Source organism: Balaenoptera acutorostrata, chromosome 10, assembly GCF_949987535.1.
Source record: "Balaenoptera acutorostrata chromosome 10, mBalAcu1.1, whole genome shotgun sequence".
Classification (NCBI taxonomy): Eukaryota; Metazoa; Chordata; class Mammalia; order Artiodactyla; family Balaenopteridae; genus Balaenoptera; species Balaenoptera acutorostrata.
Window position 1 is genome coordinate 17792293 of NC_080073.1, and position 25207 is coordinate 17817499.

The 25207-nt window shown below is 44.5% G+C and overlaps 1 protein-coding gene across 2 annotated transcripts in view; it reads left to right on the plus strand.

Annotated features, from left to right (window-relative positions):
- The window catches only part of PDZRN3 (PDZ domain containing ring finger 3), a 245409-nt gene that overhangs the window by 193965 nt on the left and 26237 nt on the right, over nt 1-25207 (plus strand). For both annotated transcript variants that reach the window (XM_057554987.1, XM_057554988.1), the window contains one exon: nt 23896-24143. In XM_057554987.1, coding sequence (XP_057410970.1) covers nt 23896-24143 — 248 coding nt within the window. The remainder of the gene's footprint in view (nt 1-23895; nt 24144-25207) is intronic.

Consider the following 25207-nt stretch of genomic DNA (forward strand, 5'->3'; position numbering starts at 1 on the left):
ATTAGTTTAAGCAAAGCAGGTATGGAAAAAGAAAGCCCGTCTCCTCCTGCCGTGACAAACTGGGGGCCCTTTGTTGAGTATGGCTCCTGTCTATGGCTGAGAAAGTCACTGTTTCAACATGGGCTACTGTCACTAGCTATTGTTTTCTAACAGTGGATCATAAGCCACTTTTATGTTAAGAAATGAAAAGGTATAGCTTAGGGTTAGACCAGGGCTTACTCCCCTCTTTCTCCCTGTCTCTTCTGTAAGGAGAAAGCTGTGGGGGAACCAGAAGGGAGTTGTCCTGCTTTTCCCATAGAACTGAGGCCACTTAGCCGCCACCCAGCTTAGATACCCTTCTAAGTGTTCCCCTGAGGCCGGGCACACCCCTGGATCTCTGCGCTGAGCCTTCCCAAGTTGTCCTGCACACCCCTGTCTCCCTCCACCGAGCCTTCCCATGAGGCCCTGCACACCCCTGTCTCCCTCCACCGAGCCTTCCCATGAGGCCCTTCACACCCCTGGCTCCCTCCACCGGGCCTTCCCATGAGGCCCTGCACACCCCTGGCTCCCTCCACCGAGCCTTCCCATGAGGCCCTGCACACCCCTGTCTCCCTCCACTGAGCCTTCCCATGATGACCTGCACAGCCCTGGATCTCTACACTGAGCCTTCCCATGAGGCCCTGCACACAGTATTCCCATGATACCCTGCACATCACTCTATCCCTGCACTTCCTTCCATTTGGTTTCCATGTTCTCTGTTCATTGAACCGCCTGGGAGGTCTCATCACCACATGTACCCTCAGCACATGGCTGGTTGACCATGTGGGGTTTTGTATGTGTCTGTGGGGGGTGAGGAGCGAGAAAAGAAACAAGGGCTCTAGTTAGGAGCCCGGAAAGAGAGGAGATGACCATGATTTGAACCCAAGAGGCCAGGAGGGAGAGCAGAGGGGATACAAGACTTTTATTTTTCATTCATTCAGCCAACAGGTTTAACCAGCCAGCCACACTCTGAGCTTCTCTGTGCCTTGCTCACTGGCTCCCCCACGCCCTTAGGATGAAAGGAACCATCTCACTCAGGCTGCAGGGCGCTGTGTGATCTGGTCTCCTCTTACGGCTCCGTAAGCCTCATGCCTCACACCTGCCTGCTCCTCATCTGCCCTGGTCCCCGCAGGGCCCATTCAGCACCCAGAACCCACCTTCCTCCTTCCTTCCCAAGGCTTTCCAACGGACTGTTCCCCTCCACCTGCAGCGTAGTTCACTGATCCTTGAGGGCTCAGCTTAAACGTCCCTCTCCCTAGAGAGCGCCCCTGATCTGAGAGTCCCCTGACCCGCACCTGCGTTGACCTTTCTCTGCAGAGTTTATTCCCTTTCTGGCACTTATCACAACTCATGCACTTATGAACTTGCTTACCATTTGTCTCCGACCCCAGCCCCCAGGAAAATGTGAAGGTAGGGACACTGCCTTGTTCTCTCTGGCACCCCCGGGCCTGACACGGAACCAATAGCTAATCAGGACATATTTACCAAATTAACTTCTGAATGAGGAATGGCTCAAGTGGGTCCCACTTTGGTCTGGAAAGGTTTACGCGGTGACACGTGAGCCCGGGTCCCAGGCCTCTAATAGCTCCCATCGGTACAGCTGCACACTGCCATGAGGCAGGCGGTCACAGGGGAGGGGACTGCCCCACTCGCCACATTCCCGTCACCGGCCTGCCATATGGAGCAGTGAGAAAAAAATGCAGCTTTTATACATGACTTCTTCCCCGCATCAATAATGCAGGGAGAGGCCATGGCTAAGTTGGGGAGGTACAAAGGAATACCGGCAGCAGCTCTGGGTAAAGGCCCACCAGAGCCAAGATAACCCTCACGCACCCTCTGCCAGTGTGGGATTCAGCAGGGAACGTAGCATCCTCTCTCTGAAGCGCACAAAGCCGTGTTCCTGGCAGTGTCACCTTCAGTGGTATGGCAGGGGTCATAATACGAGTGAGATGCCGTCGGGCCATGCGGCGGAGAGGCAAGCCCAAAACTGTCAAGAATGAATTCATCTACTTCGAATGGCCTGCTCTCCTATTTCTTCACCAAGGGCATATTGCATTGTGTGTGTCTGTAGGGGAACTTTGGGGAAGCGGTCCCATTCCCAGTCTACTGGTCCCCTGACTAGCAGAATAATATTTTTTTCAAATACATTTGATTATACTCATCAGCTTGTAATAAAAAATAATTTGAAATAGTGCAGAAGTGAAAGAAAATTAGTGGCACCGGTGTTCAATTGTGGAGAACACGGGTCTTGAGTGACAGTAGGGATCCAGGAAAGCTTTTCTGACTTTTGAAGAGTCTCCAGAAATTTCTTCTAAGTCGTTCATTCTCAAAGTATGGTTGATCCTAGACCGGCAGCCATCACCTGAGAGCTTGTTAGAAACACAGGTTCTCCAGCCCCACTCCAGACCTGCTAAGCCAGAATCTCTGCAAGTGGTGCCCAGCAATCTGTGTTTAACAAGCCCTCTGGATGAGTCTGGTGCTCATTCAAGTTCGAGAACCTCTGTTCTATGCTAAACCAAAAGTACTGGAAGAGGACTCTTTCGCTACCTAAGTTTTCTGGCAGATTTTCTTAAGTCTTCCTCTAGATAAGTAGGCAGCAAGAAAAGCTCTTATCTCAGACATTCAAATGCAAATCGAAAATTTAACCATCTGTTGGTTAATACCAAAAACGTTACTTTATTTTGCTTAAGCAGAGTTTTCAAGGAAATAGTTGTGTACTCTCTAGTTGACAAGCGAAAAACTGTAGGTCAGTGAAGTTTTGTCTATAAAATAAACACACACACACACGTATATATCTTTCACAGAAAAAACTACACTAACCTTCAGTTGTTTTTTTTTAACCACTGTCCTTCTCAGAGTCACCCCAGGCTCCGAAGTTATCCTGTGTCCTAGCCACAGACCCTCCTACTTCTACAAACACTTCCCTTCCCAGTAGTAAATGGGAAAGTAATCTAAAGTAATGCCAAATAATGTGAATGATGATGGGCAGCGTCCTCCTGCCAGAAGAAAATGTGTTTTTAGAAAGGACCTTGTTAGCCAAATGAATCCTGATTTTCAGCAATCTGGAGGAAGTAGGTTTGATCAGGGACTTCTTTGTGGTGATGAGTCATTTAGCTGTCACCATAATGACAGTTCATGATTTACAGACCCCACTTCTGGGGGACATTCAGGCTGCAGGACTTGATCTAACTGTATCTATCAATTAAACGACATCATTGGCCAATCGTAAATAATTCTCTTAGGACATATCTCTAGTTCTTTTGTCAGATGATCAGCATTTTTAGAGGTTCTTATTAAGTGTTGCCAAATTATCCCCCAAATAAGCCTCTCTGTGTAACACCCAACACCTCTCCTCACCCCCACTCCCATACTCACTGGGTATTAAGAAGAGTCTCACTTTTTTTCCCCTCTTTTTTTCTTTTTGCCTATTTGATAGCAGAGAGCAGCGGGAGAGGAGAATGGAATCTCATTTGTAACTTTCATTCTGACACCAGTCTCAAGGTATAAAAATCCCTCTAGGACAGTGGTTCTCGAATGTGAACAGGCATCAGAATCACCTGGAAGGCTTGTCCAAACACTAGGTCCTGTGCATCACCCTTTGGTTTTAGATGCTGCTGGTCTGCGTAACACCCTTTGAGAACCACTGCTCTAGGAGATAATGTAGGTAATGACATGTAGGTGGGTGGGTGAGTGATTGGATGGATGGAAGGAAAGCGGGGAAGGAAGGACAGGATGTGAAGGAAAGGGGGGCATTTAGGGGATATACCTTTTCAGTTTCACTAATGCCAAATTGTTTTTCATCCTCATGGCGGAGAGATTCTTGTTGCTGCACATCCCTATCAACACTTGGTACTGTCTGAATTCTTAACTTTTCCAATGTAATTTATATGGAGAGGTAGCTCACTATGGTTTAAATTTGCTTTTCCCTAATCATTAATGAAGTTGAGCGCATATCCTCAGTATCCTCAGGGGACTGGTTTCAGAACCCCTTGCAGATACCCATAGGGGCAGAAGTCCCTTATATAAAATGGTGTAGTAAAGTGAATATAGTCAGCTGTTCGTACCCCTAGATGTGAAGCCCACAAATACAGGGAGATGACTGTATTTTTCTTCACATGTACATTCATCATATTTGAGTTTCTTTTTCTGTGTATGAAGTCCCTGTTCAGGCTTTCCCCAGTTCTCTATTGGATTTTGCATCTTTTTCACTTGGTTTGTAGGATTTTTTAAAACATAGTCCGGATACGAGTCCCTCAGTAGTTATACACGTTTTCTCCCAGTTTGTAGCTTATCTTTCCCGTCTCTTTAGGATGTCTTCCAATGAACCGCATCCCTTAATTGAATGTCATCAAATATATCAGTCTTTTCTTACAGTTTGTGCTTTTAGTCTCTGTTGGGAAACATGATCTCTACCTTGAAGTCACAGAACTACTCACCTGTTTTCTTCTAAAAATTTAATATAAATATTGCTTTTCACAGTACCTTTTTATATGTGGTGGAAGGCTGGAGTCCAACTTCAGTTTTTTAATATGGATTTTCCAGTACCACTTGGAGAGAAGCCTATCTCTTCCCCATCAAGGGGCGATACCAGCTTCCCTGTGTGGTCGGGACTGTTTCTGGCCTTTCTGTTCTGCTCACTTTCTTCCCTCTGCACCAGTATTGCACTTAGAGCATCTGTTATATCCTGCTGTAGTTATGCAGTAATTCTTGGTCCCTGATAGAGCAGGGCCCTTCCCAGAGCCACCTTGGTGCATTCTTCTTGGCTGTTCATGGCGCTCTTATCATTCGTGGACTTGGGATGTTCAGCTTGTCAAGGTAACATATGGGTAGTGTTCTTTTTCTCAAAGTGGCTGGGAGATTTACAAGTCTTCATTGTAGCAGTGTTTTCAATTACATATATCTTTGATATTTTTAAATTTATTCAATATTTAATAAAATAAAAAATATTCATAAAAGACCCAAGAAGAAATAACTCATTTTAAAACCTCCCCTTTCCCCCAATTCTGAAGGAAAGTAAATCACAAATAGTAAGGGGGGAGGAGTTGATAAGCTGTAAGATCTTTAAAAAGTATAGAATACTACTTTATATTTTTCTTCACATAGAGCATTCTTCATTCCATAAAAGAATCCTCTCAAACCATAACATTTGTTGTAACAGAAGAGAAGACATCCATAAGACTACAGTCAGAGCTGGCGTCTTTATAAACACATTTTCTAAGAGTTTGCATGTTTTTATATAAAGAAGTCTTTGGCAAAAATGTTGTCTTTTTTGTGAACAAACAATGCGTAAACTAAATAATGCAGACACCTACTATGCAGAGCATTAAACCAACGAAAACAGTTAATTTGTCAGACATCTGGGAAGATAACAGTTTCCTCCCTGTGTTAAGCAGTTTACCATAGAATTACCAGACATGTTCCTGTTCTACCCCATGTGACAATTAATTATTCCCCTCCCCTGCCCAAAGTGTCAGTGGTTGTCGCACATAACATTCAAAGTGACGTGCATTTTAATAAAAGAAAACTCCAAAGGATAGGAACCAATTTCCCTCTATCAGGCAGCTGCTCACTATTTGGGGAGTTGGAAAAACCTAGAGAGAAATAAGTATCCTTCATAACAATGTTCCTTGTGGCATCAGGAGGTGAAAAGCAGCGGATGCTTCCCCCCCAGAATCATAGTAGTCTTTTACATCCGGGATTCCGTACCTTTTTATCTAGTTACGAAATGCCCGGCATGAGTAACTTGTATTGCACACCCTCTCCATGTTAGATACCAGCGACCCTGTGCTGCACTTACCTGCATATATTGATGTGTTCCCATTTGGAATAATTCCTTAGCAAGGGGTGCCTCTCTTGCCCCCGTACTGGCATTTTCTCCTTTTTAGTTCTCGATCTAGCAACTTTGTAAGCCTAAGATTTGTAGGGTAGGGCTAGGTCTCTGGAAACTTTGCAGGAATTGAAGTTTGAGTTGTTTGGCATGTCTGTCTCATCTCTCCCACCCCGACGAAGTTTCTCTTCAAGGTCTGCCATGGAGTGGAACCTGGGAGCTTGTGGCTGTTCCCCTAAGACTGAAGGAAGGGGGGCAAATCAGTGTGAGAGTTAGTGCATCTCTTTTTTCTCAGTTGGCTCTGAGGTTTCAGAACCAATTCTATTCCCTATCCAACCAAAGTTAAGAAATGTCCAGACAAAGGATGAAGCAATTCCAGCATCGTATTATTTATCCTTGAATGAATAGTGAAGGCCCAAGGACAATATATTCTCATGATTTGGGGGTTTCTGCTTATTAGCATACAATAAATAATAATAATAGCAATGATAAATAACTGAGTGTTATTTGCTGTGCACGTGGTTTATATACATGTGTCATATACGTGTAATTCTCACACAGCCCCTTAAAGTCCAGGTACTATTGTTAGTTCCATTTTACAGATGAGACAACTGAGAGTTAGTGAGGGAAGATGACTAACTTGCCTGGGATCATGTGGCTGGTAAGAGGGAGAGCAGTTATCCTAATGCAGGACTGCCTGACTCAAGCAGAGACCTGACTGTGGGCGGATCCCCTCACTCCTTCCTTCCACACACACTCAGAGGTCCCTCCGTGGTCCTGGTAACGTGCTAAGTATCAGGCATTGCAATGGAAAGCGAAGTCCCTGCCCTGTGGGGCTGACATTTGTGGGGAGAAGGTGGGAGGGGGTCCGAAATTAAATCTCACACCAGTGAGCGTAAGGTAAACTGCAAAGGAATGTGGGTCGACTACAAAAGCATCGTAGAAAGACTTAACCAAGAACCTGTGCATGGTTTTGTCCTCTTTTAAATGGAGGTAGGTTTACAGCTTTGGAGGTTATATGATGTTATCAGTGTGATACCGCCTTCAAGTGGAAGTTCATCTTATTGTTTGATTAAGGCAGGAGAGGGATTCCACCTGCAGCTTACCCCAGTTGAGAGTTACCTTCTAGTGGTCCTACAGACAGCATGTATTGAGTGCCTACTGTGTTCTCTGGGCTACATGCTGAGAGAAAGACTGAAAACAACCCCTGTGCTCACAGCATTCATGGCCTGGTTGAGAAGACAAACCAGAGACCTCGTTTTACTCAGAGTTGATGTATAAAAGGGGGAAACTCAGGGCCGTGCCGTGGAGTAACTTTGTGCTGTGGAAAGTTCTCTGAGCCTCTCTGAACCTTAGACTCTTCCTCTGAAGCACAGGAATACAAACTCCCCCTCTTCCTTGGGTGTTGGGAGTGTGCAAGTGAGCTCTGATATGTTTGAGTGTACGTACGGCACGATATTGCACTGAACACTGTTATATATTGTCAAACAAGCCGATCTGTGGGGACCAAGGGAGAAAGCCGGCATTTCTAGAGGAGACAGGGGCAGCCAGGTCTCCAAAATTGGGTCAAAGAGGATCATCGTTATGGGTCGTTAAGTCTCCGGGGGGATGCGTAAAGCGCCGCGCATGGATCCAGAAAGGCCAGCTTCTGGACATCACTGGGTACCACTGTAGCTAAGTCATTTCTGTTAAAGCAACAGTGGAGAAGAGGGCTTTCAAGAGATGTCTGTAAGGCCAAGTCTTCCCCAAAATAATATGCAGAGGTGGAATGACGCCGTATGTTTGGAGGAAATGCTCAGATTCAGTCATTTGTTCAATAGGTTATTTTTTGAACGCCTGCCGTGTGCCACGTCGGGACAGCCACCGACGATGCTGCAGTGGTTGCAGAGGTAACTAAACAGGTTACGGTCCTCACGTTCTCACCACTCAGAGATGGAGGGAGACGTCGCCAAGTTGCCTCTCAGGTGAAGTCACACCTGTGACCAACACTGTGGGTGGCCACTACCAAGCACTCGGGGCACTTGTAATGGGGATTAGGACTCAGTCATGGTGGCCAGGCTGGCTTCCTGACCTGTGAATAGTCACGGGTCCCCAGACAGAGGCTCTGGGGCAGAAAGAGTCCTGGATTCTAGGAGAAGCGTATCATTACTTTCATGTGCACGTGTCCCATATATGCTTCGGTATCCAGAGAGGGCTTTGTTTCCAGCATGCTATGCAAACTTTGACACTTACTCGTTGAGCTACAGCCGATGAAAACACTTTTGAACGAATAAAAGGGCTGTGTAGGTGGTGGTGTGACTGTATGACATATATTTAAAAGAAGAAATGTTTTGATATTAACCATCTCCCTGCCAAACTAAAAAAGCTAGCGAAGGGGATGAGGGAACATAAGTTGTCCAACTGTAGATTTTGAAAACAGGGAACTATATTCAATATCTTGTAATAAACCGTAATGGAAAAGAGTATGAAAAGGTAAATCACCTATACTTCGATTAAAAAAAAATTATTGCCTAAAATTAAAAAAAGAATATGAAAAAGAATATATATATACGCACACATACATCTATAACTGAATCACTTTGCCATACACTTGAAACTAACACATCGTAAATTAACTATACTTCAATTAAAAAAAATTTTTTTAATATGTATTTAGACTTATACATTCATATCAATAAAAAGGAGCCTATATTATTCCCAGATAGAGTTTGTATGCAAAGCCTAGGATAGCAGTTAGCACAGGTATTCAGCCAGAAGTTTCCTCTGGACACACACAGCAAATGTTACCACTGCTAAGCTTGTTTTTCAGTGAGCTCACCCGACAGGCACGATGAAATGAGGTCAAAGAGAAGTTTCCAGAGCTTCAGACTCTTGGTTTCTAACTCAACTAAGAAAAGGTTTTAAAAAGGAAAAATCCCTGACCCAAACCAAAGCAGAGGGAAAAAAAACTGCTGTTGCCTAAAGCAACTAAAGAGAAACAGTGTTTCCACGGCTGCCCTCTACCGCTGCGCATGATGGGGAATCATATTTTTGCCGCCAGCGGTCTTATTTCTTTTTCTCCGACCCACGCACCATTTTGCTGAAACATAGCTGCAAGTGAATTTCCACCCATCTGGGCACACTTGCTAACTATACTGAAGCATCCAAACTGCAAATATCAACCCCAGCCATCTCCCTCTCCCCTGTGATAACTTTACTCTTCAAAAATATTATTCCATTCTTTTTCCGGCCTTGTGTATGACATAATCAGAATCATGTACACACACTTGCCTCTCTCTGTCTCTCCCTCTCTTGCTGGAAAACCCCTACATTTCCTCATATTCTAATTGCATTGTCAAGTGTTTTGTTTGGTTCATTAATTCCTTCCCAGATGATTTGCTCCTGGTAGGTTTCTAGCAAGTTCTACCCATGTCTAATAAATCATCTTAGAAAACGCTGCAGGTTCTTCTCCGTCCTAGAGACTAGAGTCCTGCACCCCTGCAAGCGGTTTTATTCTCCTTCCTCTCACAAGATTATCCTCTTCAGCTTCATTATTAAAGCTCTCTAACCATCCAGTAGCAGAAGAGAGATTGCAGAATGGCTCGCTTCCCTGCAACATACTCAGGGTTGTTTTGTCATCTAAACAAAGTTTCTCCAGGTGGCTGCAGGCAAGGGGTCCGTCTCCTCTCTGTCCCCTGCTGGACCTGAGAGTCAGGGGGATGACTGAAAGGACCTGCTACCCTGATGGGATGCTTCCATGTAACCAAAATGGAGAGCAAGAAAATGAAATCAAGAGGTTTTAAGTGAGTATCCGGAGGATGTGAAAGGATTTAGGGACACAGGTCTTGCTCCCAGGATGTGACTGAATTGTTGGAGCAGGGGATTATGGGATTGTGTCTAGAAAGGCTGTAAGGCATAGGCCAGGTGTTGGGTAATCAGAAATAATCAAGGACGCCCTCAGGGGCCACTGAGATTCATCCTGCATTAAAAGTCATCATCATCACCTAGAGTAATGCTCTCATTTACAGGTGAGGAAACTGAGGCCCAGAAAGGACCCGTGGTTTCTTTTGACAAAAAGTATAATATTTTGCTTACTTTATCTTCTTGGTTCCCAGCATTTATCAATGACAAGACTCATGCGTATGTGATTTAGTACTTTTAACCCAGTTCATATTTTCTACAAATATCTTTAATTTTATTTTTTATTTTTGTTCAGTTCAACAAACTTATCATGGGCCTCCTATGTGCTAGGTGTTCTGTGCGGTTGAAATATGCAATTATTCTGCCATTCTTCTTTCCCAGAGTTTAATCACCAAAAAAGCGAGGATCAATTATTATAATGTGGTCGTAGTTTAAGCCCTTCGGTGCCTGTGAAGTCAAGAGGCAGAGTCATTTTATTTCCTATTTCAGAGGTGATAAATATCCTAGAATGTCATCATTATTCTTTTCGTGCCATTTGTAAATCACATTTATAAATCTTTGAGAAAGAAGTACCAACCTAAGTTTATTCTTGATTCATAAAGGTTCTAAATCTTCCCAGTTTCTGTTTCTTCCACCGTAGATGTCTCCAGAGTTGGTTATTCCCACTCATTTTCATTGGCTCTTCTTTCACAGCCAATATTTCCAGAAATCTGCATTAATTTCTCACAGCAGCCACGAGGTAATTGCATATCTCAGTGGAGATAACTTAGGATTTACACAATCTATTGATGTCAAGTTGTTTCTGGGCTCTGGTTGCAAGGGAGGGGTCTCAGCAAAGTATGACTGTTTTGGCAATCCAGGAAAGATGTGTCCGGATTCATGACTGCATGTAAGCACTCCTAAATGGAATAGTCATACTTATTACAGATGAAATGTGAGCTGGGTAGGATGAAGTGTTTTTCCTTTTGGAAATGTTATTATTCAAATTTAGAAATACATCTCAACCCAGCAGAAAAGAGGCAAATATTTTCTCCTCTAACCTGAATTTCCTTAACAAATTGAACAGTAATTTGCAATTAAAAATACAGAATCTTTCCAGAGTTGAGGACAGACACCAGGTTAGCTTTTGTGCTGTAATTATGTCAACTAGGTAAGCGGTGAAGTGGCACCCCTCCCCCAGTTACGCAGCATCACTCTCCAGAATGATTCTGTTAGCATAAAATACGGACTCATGTTCCCCACTCTGAGAACACTTGCGCAACAAGGGCTGTCCCGAAAAAACAGAACAAAACCAAACCCAAAGCCAAAACGAGGGCTGTCCTGCCAAACTGCAGGCTTCAATTCTGCAATTTTTCCTTCCCTTCTTCGTTCTCCCTGTGGGAAGGTTAGGAAATTTTTCATAATGAAAATGCCCACAGTTAGCTATCATAATACCACTTTGAACTGCTGATGTCCAGTAAAGGTCAAAACTAAAAATCCAAAGATTCTTGTCAGTGGACACGGTTTGCATTTTTAATACTAAAACACCAATAATGTGGGACAGTTTATGTGAAGGACAAAGAGTTTCAGGAGCAAGTGGGTGGAGCTCCCCTTTTTGAAGCTGGGGAGTGTGTGTCCCGTTTGGCAGAGAGAATTGTTGAGATTCGAGATTGAGTAGCTTTTTTAATCAATCAGCAAGATAAACCGTTCTTCCTCTTCTAATCTAACCCCCTTATGGTTTTCCGGCAAAAGGGTGGAGATACAGGATTCCAGAGTCTCAGGGAGCAAAGTCTCCAGCAATAACTAGGAGCTTCGGTCGGGGCAGGACGCTCTCATCGTCCACGTGAACTTGTGAGGAAGGCACCCCAAGAAGGAGCAGGGACTTAGGACCCCGCCCATTACAGAGAGCCTGTAGGCAGGAAGTAACCCAGTAGCAGAACCACCCAAATTATCAAGAAACCCAGGACCTGCCTAGGTCCCTATTCAGCTCAAAGGTTTTGAGATTTGGAGCTTGCGTTTGTTTTTGCTTGATAGTCACACTTCAACAGGTAGTTTACTTTTGCAAAGAATGCTGTATTTGGAGTTAGTAGTTCGGGGGAGCTTGAACTTGGTCTCCTGTTTAATAGCTATGGAACCCTTAGGCAAGTCACTTACCCTCTTGAGTCTCAACTTCCTGTGAAAATGGAAAGAACTCCCCTGGTGGTTGGGAGGGCTCCACTTCCCAAATATCTCTTTGGTCTGCTTGCGCCACTCAGTCGCCTTGTTCCTAACCCCTTCCAGTCCATTCTTCACACAGCAGCCAGATGCTATGATCATGTTTCTAAGATGTAAACCTGAACACATAGCCTTTGAGTCCTGTCACCTCTCCACCACCCCCCACGACCCCCCCCCCCCCCCGCTTAAATCATCTCAGGACCAAAGTCCTATCTGTAGCCTCTGAGGGTCAACATAATCTGCACCCAACCACCCCTCTAGTCTCATCACATAAGCATCTCTGTTCCACCTATCCTGATCCTCTTGTACCAGGTTTCATCCAGCCTCAGGGCCTTTGCACATGCTGCTCCCTCTGTCTGCAATAATCTCTCCTCTCTTCCTCTCCACGTAAATCCTGGTTATTTTTCTGATTTGTCCTCAACATCTCTTCCTCAGAGGAGCCCCCTCTTCCCAACACCTGCCCCTTAACGCTGCCAGGTTCTCTTTCCTTCCCTCAGTTATGGGATTATTAGCATCTGTCTCCTTACCCAGACTATGAACTGCCTGGGGCAGCTCCCATTTCTGGTTTTGCCCACTAATGCACTGGGGTTTCAGTAGGGGTATTGGGCACATAGTCATTCTCGGGTTTTATTATTCATGCGCTGATTGCACATGAATAAGTGAATGTACAGTGCCTAAGCCTCGTGTATGGTACATAGAAAATACTCAGAAGTGTTAGACATTATTTGTTCAAAGAATCAAGTAGCTTTGGTCTTTGGAGGACATTTCGAATTCCAGCCCTGCTTTCTAGTTTTCCCCTGATGTGGAACTTTTAAAAATGCTTTTTAGGAAATTGGAGGTATTTGAGAAGATACAGCATAATTTATTTAGAAAGGTGATTGTGGACAAGCCAACTAATGATTACTTCTATATGAGGACAGAAGAAAAACTAGCCCTTCTCTAAACATTCAGGGGTAGTTTTATTTTCATACTGACACCAGGCCCTTCTCAACTGATTTTTTTTCAACCACTAAGACGACATTTAATTTTTACAGCGTTTTCTCCAAGGATCCTCCACAGTCATTTTAACAGACGTTTTACTAATCGGTCTGTAGACCACTAAATGAACTAGTTGGTGATGCAGGAGCCAAAATTAGTTTCCATCTAAGTGATACACATCATAATGTTATTTCTTTGGACAGAAAACCGACAACAAACAAACAAGATTCCAAATCACTGTTGAGGTTACACAAATCCTTGAGAGCCAGGAAATTCTAGTTAAAGTGAATCAACTTTAGCTTTGATTTTCTTTCTGGAATTCATTGGTTTGTTGCCTGACCTTCGTGTTCTTTAGAGATAGTTAGGAAATTTCATAATCTTGTTAAGAGCAGCAAATAAAGTGCAGGTCATTCAGGCCAGTAAGCATTTTTCAAAATTAGCTCTCTTGGCCCAACTCCTCTTTAAGATTCAAAGGGTTCAGAAACTCTGAGGCTACTTATTTCATTACTGCTCAAGAATGTTCTTTTTTAACAAAAGACTACGTTTGCCCTAATTGGACTGTTTTAAATGGTGTTCCGTTGCCAGAGCTTCACAACATGCCTTGGGACATGGACGTTCGTAGGACAGACATGCTAAAATCTGATGAGACAACTTAGTGAGAAAAGAATTTAGAGAAAAGATAGATTCCCCTCTGCTCTGAGCTTCTCTGCACTTAAGTGGGAAGGGATGGGTTAGTGAATATCATTAAATGGGGTACCATTACCACCATGAGTTCCTGGGAAAGGTGAGGTGGCTGAGCCCACCTGGTTCGGCGTGGAGGAGCCCACCCATCCCCACCAAGGCATGTCCAGTGAATGTCCTCCTTTGACGAGGATCTTTGTTCTTCCCACTTGAGCGTATGTTCCTTGTCTAGGGCCCACCCCTCTCTCTTTCTGATGACGCTGTTTCATCCCACCATCCCTTCTTGGGGTCAGTATAATCAGCCGTTAACACTTCCCTTCGCTTCAGGGCTGAGGTTGGGTCATAGCACTCCAGCTGTGCTGCCCAGTGGTTAGAGCATGCACTTGAAGTTGGGCAGGCCTTGTTCAAACCCCAGCACTCCTCGGCCTTTTATTTCCTGGTCTGTAAAAGCAGAGGTAATACCGCTCACCTCACCATTGACCTTCTCGCTGTGAAATGGGATGAAATTGTCCGCGTGAAGCACTCAGCACAGCACCTGGCACAGAGCAAACACTGAGTGCTTGGAGTTCAGGGTATCACATCCTTGAGATGGATGCCAGGATCCAGAAAAGGCTTTCTTTCCACATAAATGAGTGAAACGTAAAATCTGTTTTATGGGTATTCTTATGTGATTTATTTGCAGTTAAGTTTTTACTGAAATTTGACAGCTGGAATTTTTAGGGACCACAGGTGGGCCAGTATCTCCTGTAAAAGTGGTGACTACGAGCCAGACTCCCTTCTAAGCCCTTTTCAACAAATCTTTACAACTCCGTTTATAGATAAGGCACAGGGAGAGGTAGGTAGTTTGTCCAGGTTTGTAGGGTTATAACAACAGCTAACATTGGGCACTGTGCTAAGATCTTTGTCTCAAAACCCTAAGAGGAAAATACTTTAATATCCCCCATTTCCAACTGGGGACACTGAGGCACAGGGGTAGAATGATTTACCCAAAGTCACACGTCTGGTAAACGGAGCAGGGATTCAGACCCCTGTGTGTCTCACCCCAGAGCCCTGACAGTGTTCATTCTTTACCCAGTGTTACTGGGCCTTGGTTACCACTTTATCAGTGCCTGGCACATGATGGGTTCCCCAGTAATTCTACAAATGAGCGAGGACAACAGATAGCTAACGTTTATTGAGCCCTCACTCTGTGCAGGGCCATGCACCCTAATTATTTTCTCTGCACAGCCTAATTAATTCTAACACCACCCAATGAGATAGGTCCTGCTGTAAACCCATTTTACTGGTAAGAAAACTGAGGCACCGAGAGGTTAACTTGCCCAAGATGCTACAGCACATAAGTAACAGCCTACATTGAAGCCGAGGCAATCAGCCCTAGGGCTGGAGCTTTCAACCTTCACCGTGGACCCTCGTCACATGTAAAACTCCTGCCTGTTCTTGCCCGTCTTCATGCAGTATCCGTTAGAAGCCCCTCCTCACTTGAAACTTAAATGACTGTGGTGACATAAAACATCACTAAACATTGTTGTAAATCCTGTGTGACAACAATTCTGTTGATGGGAGAATCTTCCTACACATCCCTTCCTCTAATGGTCAGAGACCTGAGGGTAGAAATTTTATTCTAGCCAGCCCTCTAGTCTTTGAGGAAATCAACTAACAAATTAAAGTTTGTACAAGAGATTTATGAGACCAGTATGAAGTTTATATACCAAGGAGATGGAAATGACATAAAATGGTTTTCATAAGGCTTTGCTGTGATGCTTGCAAAAACCTGGCCATGCTTTCTTCCTTCTACGTGTGGCTATATTTGCTGTTACCGTAGGAGATCATGCCAATATGGATGGTTAAATGCAGTAAACTTGACGTGTAGGAAGAAGCGTGAACCCTTCTGAACTAAGTGTGCGTCTCCCAACTCAAGGTGAAAGCCACCAGCATCCTTAGCGGAAGGTCTTCAGATGCACAAACACTCTCTGTGCCTCTTGATTTCATCCCCGTTAAATGGTGATGATAGTAGCACCTCCCTCGTGGGAAGACTATGTGAGTTAACGTATACAAAGTGCTTAGACCAAGTCTTCGTCTGGCAGAGCAGGGTGCCGTCCCCCTGTTGGCTGTATCACGACTGACGTGTCAGAGACTCCAGCATTTGGCCTCACGTATCCTGTTCACTCATTAGGTACCAAGGTGAGCGATGCCGCACAGAGAGCTTTCTCAGAGTGCTCAACCTGGATGTACTCAGGGAGGACCCCTGTTGACAACCCTCCTGGCGAGGGGTGAGGTAGTGAGCACCTAGCAGTCCCCTCCATGTATCCAGGACTCAAGTGTAAACGCCCGTAGGCCAGGCCATCGCGTGCTTCCACTACACCCGACTCCAGAGCTGAGCGGCCGAGCGGGCCCAAGGCCAACCCTTCTGGCTTTCACTGTGACTTAGACAAGGGCCCCCCTTCCCCTGGGTGGACACACCTGTAGCCCACCCATCCTCCTCACCTCCCGGCCTGGGCACGTTGCTCACGGTTGAGTCTGCGCCACTGCTGGAAAGGGGAGTACGGATGGGGAGGAGAGAGCATGGTCCGAGAGAGAGAAAGAAGCAATTACCCGTTTTCTGATTTTTCGGTGAGGTCTGTCAATTTGGTATTCCTTGTTTCTTTCCTCTCCATTGGGGATCGAGGTTCCTTTTTGACTTCCAGTGGCTCCGCTCTGTCACCTGCAAGTTCAGAACCCAGGGACTTCAGGAGAGCTTAGCCAGGGCTGCCTTGTTTCTTCACAAACACTCCAGGACCTCTCTGGGCCTCATGTATTTCGTTCTCCAAAAGAGCAGAGGGTACTTTCCTTGATACCACTCTGATCGTATCAAGCAATGGAACAGGAGACATCTTAAGATTGAAAGTGCTCCTCACGAAATATGTATGTATGTAACCAAATCCAACACACGTTTTATTCTTTTTTTTTTTTTTTTTTTTTTTTTTTTTAACAGGACTTTTGGGAAGGCACGTTTTTTAAGATTTTTTTTTTTTTTTATTGATTAATTGATTGATTGATTGATTGCTATGTTGGGTCTTCGTTTCTGTGCTAGGGCTTTCTCTAGTTGCGGCAAGCGGGGACCACTCTTCATCACGGTGCGCGGGCCTCTCACTATCGTGGCCTCTCTTGTTGCGGAGCACAGGCTCCAGACGCGCAGGCTCAGTAATTGTGGCTCACGGGCCCAGCCGCTCTGCGGCATGTGGGATCTTCCCAGACCAGGGCTCGAACCCGTGTCCCCTGCATTAGCAGGCAGATTCTCAACCACTGCGCCACCAGGGAAGCCCCACACGTTTTATTCTTGTTTGGAATCTGACAGTCATAAAAATGGACACATAATCAGGTTTGTGTTCATCTTAGCTATGAATATAAGATCAGAGCAGGAAATGCTTTTGTTTCAAGAGTAGGAAAGACCATGAAATGCCAACAAATGTGCGCGAGAGGAACATGACAGTCTACAGACGCGTGAATAGGTCACTCAGGTGATAAATTATTTGCGAGCCTGCTACATGCCAGCTGCTGTGCTGAGCTCGGGGTGTCCTGTAGTGAACAAAACACACAGTTCTTGCCCTTGTGGAACTTAGGGCCCCACGAGAAGATATCGGCAATCGACCGAAAATCAAATAACTACGTAATTACACATCTCAAAACAGCTGTGAAGGGTGTGATCCCATCTGACTCAGCGACATCTCCTTGTGGGAATGTCCTCCAGCATCACTAGTCCGCAGGTAGAAACGGGGAGGCAGGTGGTTGGCCAGAAAGATAGGCCAGGGCTTTTCAGATGAGTCAGAAGGCATAAGAGAGGGGCAGGGATGGTTGAAGACATTTGCAAGCACATCCCCCAGGGATGAACAGCGCTGAACCCTTGGAATGTGAAGGACCATATTTAACTGACTTGTAACCTGAAACCAATCCCTCCTCCAGAAGAATTAAATACATACCTGGAAAAGACACTCGCATTTCAAAGAAGAACGTAAGGGACCTAGACTGTAGAGAGATTCAGCTGTAGAAACACCTTGTTTCCAAGTACTCACCACTGGGCTTTCCTATAATATGTTGGGCTGCTTCTTTAAATTACCACCTTTAAGATGAGGTTAAAGTATGCATGTTCATTTTAAGATGCAAAATGGTTCAAGTACACTGTCGTTTAATGGACCTCTGTAACCTATCGCTCACAATGGGATTTCGGGGTGATGAAATCAAGGCTTCCAAAAGGAGATAAGCAAGATTTTGTTGATGAAGATAGGATTTTGACCTGAGAAGAAAGCATCTTGTAATAGTGTGGGACTAATACTTTTTAATCTGAGTACATCTATGATTTTTAGCCTCTTTCTTTGAGACGTGTCATCTCTTTTATCACTCGGAGGCTGGTAGCCAGGTATATTCTATATTTAGGGGGAAAAAAAAAACAGTAACGCATTTTGAAACATGATAGGCTTAAGTTTGACAGAAGGAAGACTCCTCTAATAGGAAAATTACCCAGGCTATACATTTATCCACGCAGGGCGCTCAGAATATAATGAGGGGATCTTCCCGTTGACGAAATACCAAACCTAGGAAAATAACATCAGGACACATTTAGAAATTACCATGGACAAACCTCACTGCAGTCCTTACTGTAAACCAAATGCACCCATACAGATGTAAGTTCTACTACGTCGGAACTGAGGTCTCTGTGAGTGTAGTCTCCTTGTTCATACCGTCTTGAAAGTGAGTACTTTGCACAGAAACATATTAATTTGAACACCATTTGTTCACTAAGACCCATATTCCTTCTTAACTGCCATAATACCTCTATTTTAGATAAGTTGGCCTTCCCTTTATCAAGCCCCAGAGCAGACTATAAATTTGAAATAAAGTAAGGCAGACAGGAGTTTCCTGAATGAAAAAAGTTTTTTTAATCCAACCTAAATCAGGGCTTGAAACCTTTTACTTTTCGGTATGTAGTTTATTATCGTCTATTGCTTCCAGTGGAATCTAAGTTTTAATTAGTTTGACAACATAGGTGTGATATTTTACAGAATGCAATCACTGCCCCTGTATTTAATTAAATGAACCCTATAAAAGTGGGGTTTTAGCCCGGGGCGTAATTTATAGTAGGCTGAATTGAAAACTGCATTAGCACTTTATACTGGGGTCGTTTGCACATGTAATAGAAATCGAGGTGATTGTAATAAGCCGATCCTCAGAAACCAAATGTCTTCCCATAAATAGAAACGTATTGTCTAATTTAGAGAGAATATGCTATGTCTTTTCCAAATATATCTTAAAATACCCCGAAATGCTTACAATTATGTTGTAGGGAACTTTGAAAGCTTTCTGGCTCCTGTTTTGAAAGGTGATTTTAAAAAGCGTATGACAGTAGTTTCACCAATGGAATTTCTAGGTAGACCGTGAAAACCAAGACTCTTTCTAGGTCGTGAGCTTAATTAGTAGTTCCAGCGTGTGTAGATTCTGTCTTCCTCGGCCAGATCCAACCCCTCATTAGATGCCACGGTGAAATGCTACCCATAGTGCATTTCATCTGAACATTTCTTAAGTGGCTTGCACATCCTGTGGCCTCATTTTTCCCCAAGAAATTCTTCCAAGTGGTATCCCATCAGCCAAGAGGGGAACAAGTCTCCCTGAGTAACCTGAGTAAATACTTGGTGAATGAGTGAAAGATGGACAGCTGGGTTATCAATGAAATGTACCCCCATGTGGAAAAACCTACCAGCTTTGCGTTCGTTCTCAGGACCGTGGAAAACATACTCACGGGCACCTCATGCAAAGAGCCGCAGTCATGCTACCCAGGCTTAAATGCAACGGGGAGGGAATCCTTCCATGCCCTCAGCATCTTGTCCCTGGAGATCGTATGCTAAAGGACCTCTTGAAGGTTCCTTAGTGTCCTGTCATATTTGCAGCAGTGATGTTTGCCCTGAGATAAAGCAATTGGATTTTCACCCTAATTGCACCTACATCCCAGGGGACCATCCAGAGCCTTAGGTGAATAACTTAAGCATTTAATTTATAATAAAGTTTGCCATCAGCATTTTTTCTTCCAAAACATTCCATTTACTTGGTTTTAGGGCTGCATAAACTGTTTTAAAAGCAATCTGCTCAATTGGGCGAGTTAATGATATTTAATTTGACTGGGCCAAACGTCACGGGATGAACATTGCGCCTGTAATTGCAGCCATCATCACCGCCGTCTTGTGTAATGTACATGTAATGCTAATCCCGGGAATAAAGGTTGTCATTCTCGGTTGGCTGACGGCGTGCACCGGGCTCATCACCTCGCTAAGTCTCTCAGTGATGTGATTCCAAGATGACAGGGTAATAAGTGTTATGTGTGCAAGGTAATTCCAAACAAATTTGGCCGCAAAAATGGATTGTCTAGGAGAGTAAGTTCCTGCCTTGTCTCATCGTCTTTTAAGAGAATGTAATGATGCCTAAAATACCTTGTCAAGAAGCTTGTGTGGCAGGGGCCAAGTCCTGTAAGATTTATCCGTTGCACTGCCCGCTCCAGAGAACCCCAACCTGCGGACTGAAAATATCAATATGTATGTCGGTAGCTCAGGAATGTTTGGGCTGGGAACTTCCCTGAAAAATAAAGAAGCCTCTCGGTATACAAATGTCTCTTAAGACTACCTAACTAGACTGCATTTTGCTTCTTTGATTTGCAGACTCTTTTCTCCTGGGAAAATGTGACTATTCTGGGGCAGGATCCCCATTAGCACTGGTATCTTAGTAAATTCTTATGATGTGCATGCTAGGCTGTAAAGTAGATTATCTCATTAAACTTTATAATAACCCTAAGAGGCATGACACTATAATTACATTTATTTTGCACATGAGGAAACCGAGACTCAGAGGGAAATAAATGGTCCGAAGCGACAGTCCGGATTCTAACCCCGGTCTGATTCCACAGTTTCAGCCCCTGGGCACTGCAGCCCTGAACCGTAAGAAAGAAGCGGGTCGCCTGGCTTGTGGAGCGGCATATTTGAGCTGTGTTTGATTAACATATGCACAGCACCGGGCTCCTGAAATTGTTCCCTCAGGTTCAATGGTCAGAGCTGCCTTTCTGTGGGACCCAGCCGTGAGCGGGGGTGACGATCTGGTGGGGGATGAGAGGGCGCTTCACAGTCGCCGACCAAGTTCCTGGCCTCCCTTGGGATTTGCCACCTCCTCTCTCTCTGCATCTTAGGCCCTAGGGATGTTATGGGTGCTGTTGCATCAATGCCGTTTAATAATACCCAAAGTCAGAGAGATTCGGAAAAGCTTGCCTGCGTTTGTAATCATGTGCGCCCAGACACAGGGCAGCTCTTTGCCCCTGAGAATCTTCTTAGCTTAGACTGATGCAGACAAGTCCGTCCTTTAATTTTTTTAGGTACCATTTAAGCATCTGCTTAGTGGTTCTAGCATTGGTTTAGAACACCTATACAAGAAAGCAATAGTTGCCATCACTTCTCTGTAATAAAAAAATAAGCTGAGTAAAATATACTCCTAATCAGAAAAGCATTTTCACTCATTGTTTTATACACATCAGAGGAATGTCTATAGGAACAAATAACTACATTCCTATCTAACTTTACAGTACATCTGTGCAATACCTATACCTATTGGGGTGTTTTGGGCTGCAGGGAGTTAAAATACAAGTGAAAATGGCCTAAAGTATAAGGATTGTGTTATCAGATATGACAAGAAGTTTGGGGTTAAGAGGTTCTAAGCTTGGTCGGTTCACTTGCTCAGTGATAATCATCAAGAGACCCCAATTCTCTATTTCTCTGCTCTGCATCCCTTAGTGTGTTAACCTGGCCTCAGAGACCCGGCTCCATGTCTAAGCAAAAGGAACCAGACCTCCACAATGGGCTAAAGCCAATTAAACCCACATCTCAAGTCTCCCCCAGAGGGAATGCTCTCTGATCTGGTGGAAAGGAAACAAAGTCCAAGCTCTTTCAGCAGAGAGGAAGCAGGAGGAACAAGGAAGGATGCTTTTTATCAGGCAGCTGACCTTTCCGCTGAGGTATTTGCAAGACCTAATTATGTGGATAAAACGTAAAGACTCCTAGGATGGATTTTTTTTTTTTTGAAAGACACAATCGGAAGACTCCCTTAGAAGAAAGTCCCATGCTCAGTCCCGTTTGGCAAAAGGCCAACTTGCAGACCCATTCAAAAGTCTTACTGTGAGTTCACTGTGGATAGAACTACCTTTAGCACAAGCCATCCCCAGCATGGCGAGCTGGCATTGGCCAAAGCGATATCTCCTCAGGGTGCTGTCTGTGGCATTCATTTAATCCAGGAAGAAATTTACTATTGCATCATAAATTCGTAGATGATTTGACTCCCGGTGTCACGCATTAATGGAAAATACGGCTCAGACAGTTCGGCCTTGGCGCGAATTTCACAGCACTCCAACTTGGGCTTCAGTCCTCCGCCCTCACCTCATCCCCAAGCCCTCAGAGTTCTAGGCTCCGAGCAGGGAAGGGGTCGAGGTGCTCAACTGGTTTGCAAAGCTAGAAAGAATTCCTTCATGTCCTTTCATTCTGTCCTCGAAGGAGGAAGAGTGAAGACGGCCGTGGTATTAAATCCTGGGGTTTCCAGTCGTCCAGGGTGAGGGATGGTAAGAGTTTGACGGTTCAGCCATTCACTTATTTACTGGTGCACCGGAGTCACTTTGCAGCCCACAGTTCCTGCTCTGCCGAACTCGCTCATGATGATAGTAAATTACTTAAGTGGACTGGATCTAAATCATTAATAATCTCCAGTGGTGATTCATTTGGGCTTCATTACAAGGGAAGAATCTGACATCTATTCCTCAAGCCAACAGCTGCTTGCAAGGCACTCCAACCTAGAGTTCTTGCCCCTGTAGGGCCAGAGTGAAAGCGCTTAGGGAAAAAACCAGAAAAACTGCTGCATAATCGGTATTCATGTCCTGCTTGGCAAAGAGAAACCGAAGTGCTCTACCTCAGAGGACAGACCTAATCGTCAGTGTGCTGTGAAGTACACGATGCTAAGGTGGGGCATGTCGATGCCAGACTAGAAAAGGTTCGGTGTTGGTTTTGGCATTTACAAATAAATGGCATGAGTTTGTCAGTGGTGCTGTCCAGAGAAGATCTGAGAAGCCAAGGAACTTCTGCAAACATATATTCTGCCGAATATGATTCCTATACCATCATTTTATATTTGCCTTTAAGCAGTATACCAAGCACTTGGGGGATGATATCAAAATATGTCAGAGCCTGATAACTCTCGTGTGAGTGCAATCATTAGACATCACCTAGCTATCGGAACACAATGTCGTAGTCCTTTGCTGTGGGGAATGGGACGGGGAGGGTAAAGGAAATAGTTGAGCTTCCATGTTGCTTGGAATAACTTCATTTTCTAGACATAAGGTTCTGGCTTCTATTTCCTCTTGTGTAAGCTGTTCTAAAGATAGCCGTGTTCAGTTAGTTTGGATTCTGTCATTGGAAAGAATCCTGGATGCAGCATCCGAAGCTCTGACCCATCAGTAACTAGCAAGGTCATCTCATGCAGTTTATTTGTGGCTATAAGGGGAGGGGAATGAACATACTTTTGGTCTTGCCAGCTTCCCATGACTGTGATGACGGACGTGTTAAAAGGCATCTTCATTTAAATCATGTGGTAGACAGTGGGCGCTTGGTAAGTGTAGACAGAGAGGATGCAGCAGTAGCAAAGGACTGTGCACAGTGGGAAATGACACAGCAATGAAGCTAGCTGCTGTTTCCCAAACATGGGCCAAAATGTCAGGTCATTTGAGTTCCTCCTTGATACTTGCCATATCTACCTGTGACCTGTATTATCACTTACTCAATATTCTCATTGACTTTTTAAGGAAAAGCAAAGGCATTCATTTAAGAAGGAAATGTCATTTCGCTTCCATAAAAGGGAGACTAATCTCACCTGACAGGAACTGGGAAAATACACACCATTAAAACAGAACAATATAATTAATTTCCAGGTAGCTAGTATGGCCCGATAGAGGCTGTGAGCCTGAGGCTGCTCATTTCTCTCACAGGCAAGATGAGGAGGGGATGAAATTGTGTCAAAGACACTCCAGTAGGAAGCCAAGCCTTCCCCGCCGTGAGATTTATGATTTCATGCCCGATCTGCACACCTCCAAACCTACCCCCTTCCCACCAGGCATTCCTGGGGAAACCTGAAACAGAGCAGTGAAGTCCCCGGACACCCGCACGTTTTCCTTTTAGCTGCTTACACACGAAAACCGTCTTTCCGGCTTCTGCTTAATTATAATCCTCTCCCCCTCTACTGTTTTTTGACAGGTCAACGGCAAAGACTTATCCAGAGCAACTCATGACCAGGCTGTGGAAGCCTTCAAGACAGCTAAGGAGCCCATCGTGGTCCAGGTGTTGAGGCGAACGCCACGGACCAAAATGTTCACGCCTCCGTCAGAGTCACAGATGGTGGACACGGGAACCCAAACGGACATCACCTTTGAGCACATCATGGCCCTCACCAAGATGTCCTCGCCCACCCCACCTGTGCTGGATCCCTATCTCTTGCCCGAGGAGTAAGTCACATGATAATGAATCTTAAATGTGTTAAGTGTGGTACAGAAGTACAGAGAAGTTGGTTTCTTCCCTTCCATGTGGTGAAAACAATGAACACATCTTAACAGTTTTCCTCCAAGTTGCCCACGTTTCACTTTATTGTTTATAGAGGTAATAAATTGAATCCTGCTCAAAACCGCTCCGACATATTAATTACTTTGTTATAACCCTGGAGCGGAGTTATTCAAATTATATTCGAAGAACAAAATTACTTACAAATGTCATAAAAGTTGTTTCCGAATAAAATTTAATCACCGCAAATGGCAGTGGTAAGGGTTGGTAGTTATTCACTAGAGGGAATGCTGATGGTTCTTTTAAAGAGACAACAAAGCAAGTTGTGAGGGTAAAGAGAGCCCAGGAGGTTGTGCCTTCTGGTTTCTTGGGTCTCATTTCAAACCTGGATCCATGGAGTAAATTCACACATGCCTCATATAAGCACTGCAGTTACCGATTAAATAACAGCTGTGATCCAACACATCACGTAAATTACTTTACACATGACTCTCCTCTTACCTTACTTACTGCCAGAGATATCAGGTAGTTCAGAGGCTTCGAGTTGGACAAACCTAATCTCTAGCTGTGTAACTTGGGTAGTTTATTTCCCTGGGACTTATTTTCCCTCTATCAAAATGGGATGATAATAATAGTACCCATCTCGTAGGATTGTTGAAGGATTAAATGAAATAATGCATGGCAAGTTCTCAGCATGGCATATGGTAAGCACTGGATAAATGATAGTGGCGATCACTGTTAATTTAGTGATTGATGTCAAATATGTAGGGACAAAAATGAAGAGCAAGAAATTTTCTCAGGTGGACAAGTGGCTTAAAAGCTGTCCGTTTTAAGGTGGCTTTTCGGATGTGACTTTGCACACCTCTGGACAAGGTGTCCCCTCCCCTTCTTAGCCTCTCTGGCTGACGTTAGAGGCCCTCCTCCCATCTTGCTCCTGGTTCAGATCATTGCCTTGATGCCTTATTTCAAAGGGCATCTGCACCTCTCCTAGGGAAATCCTCTGAGCGATACC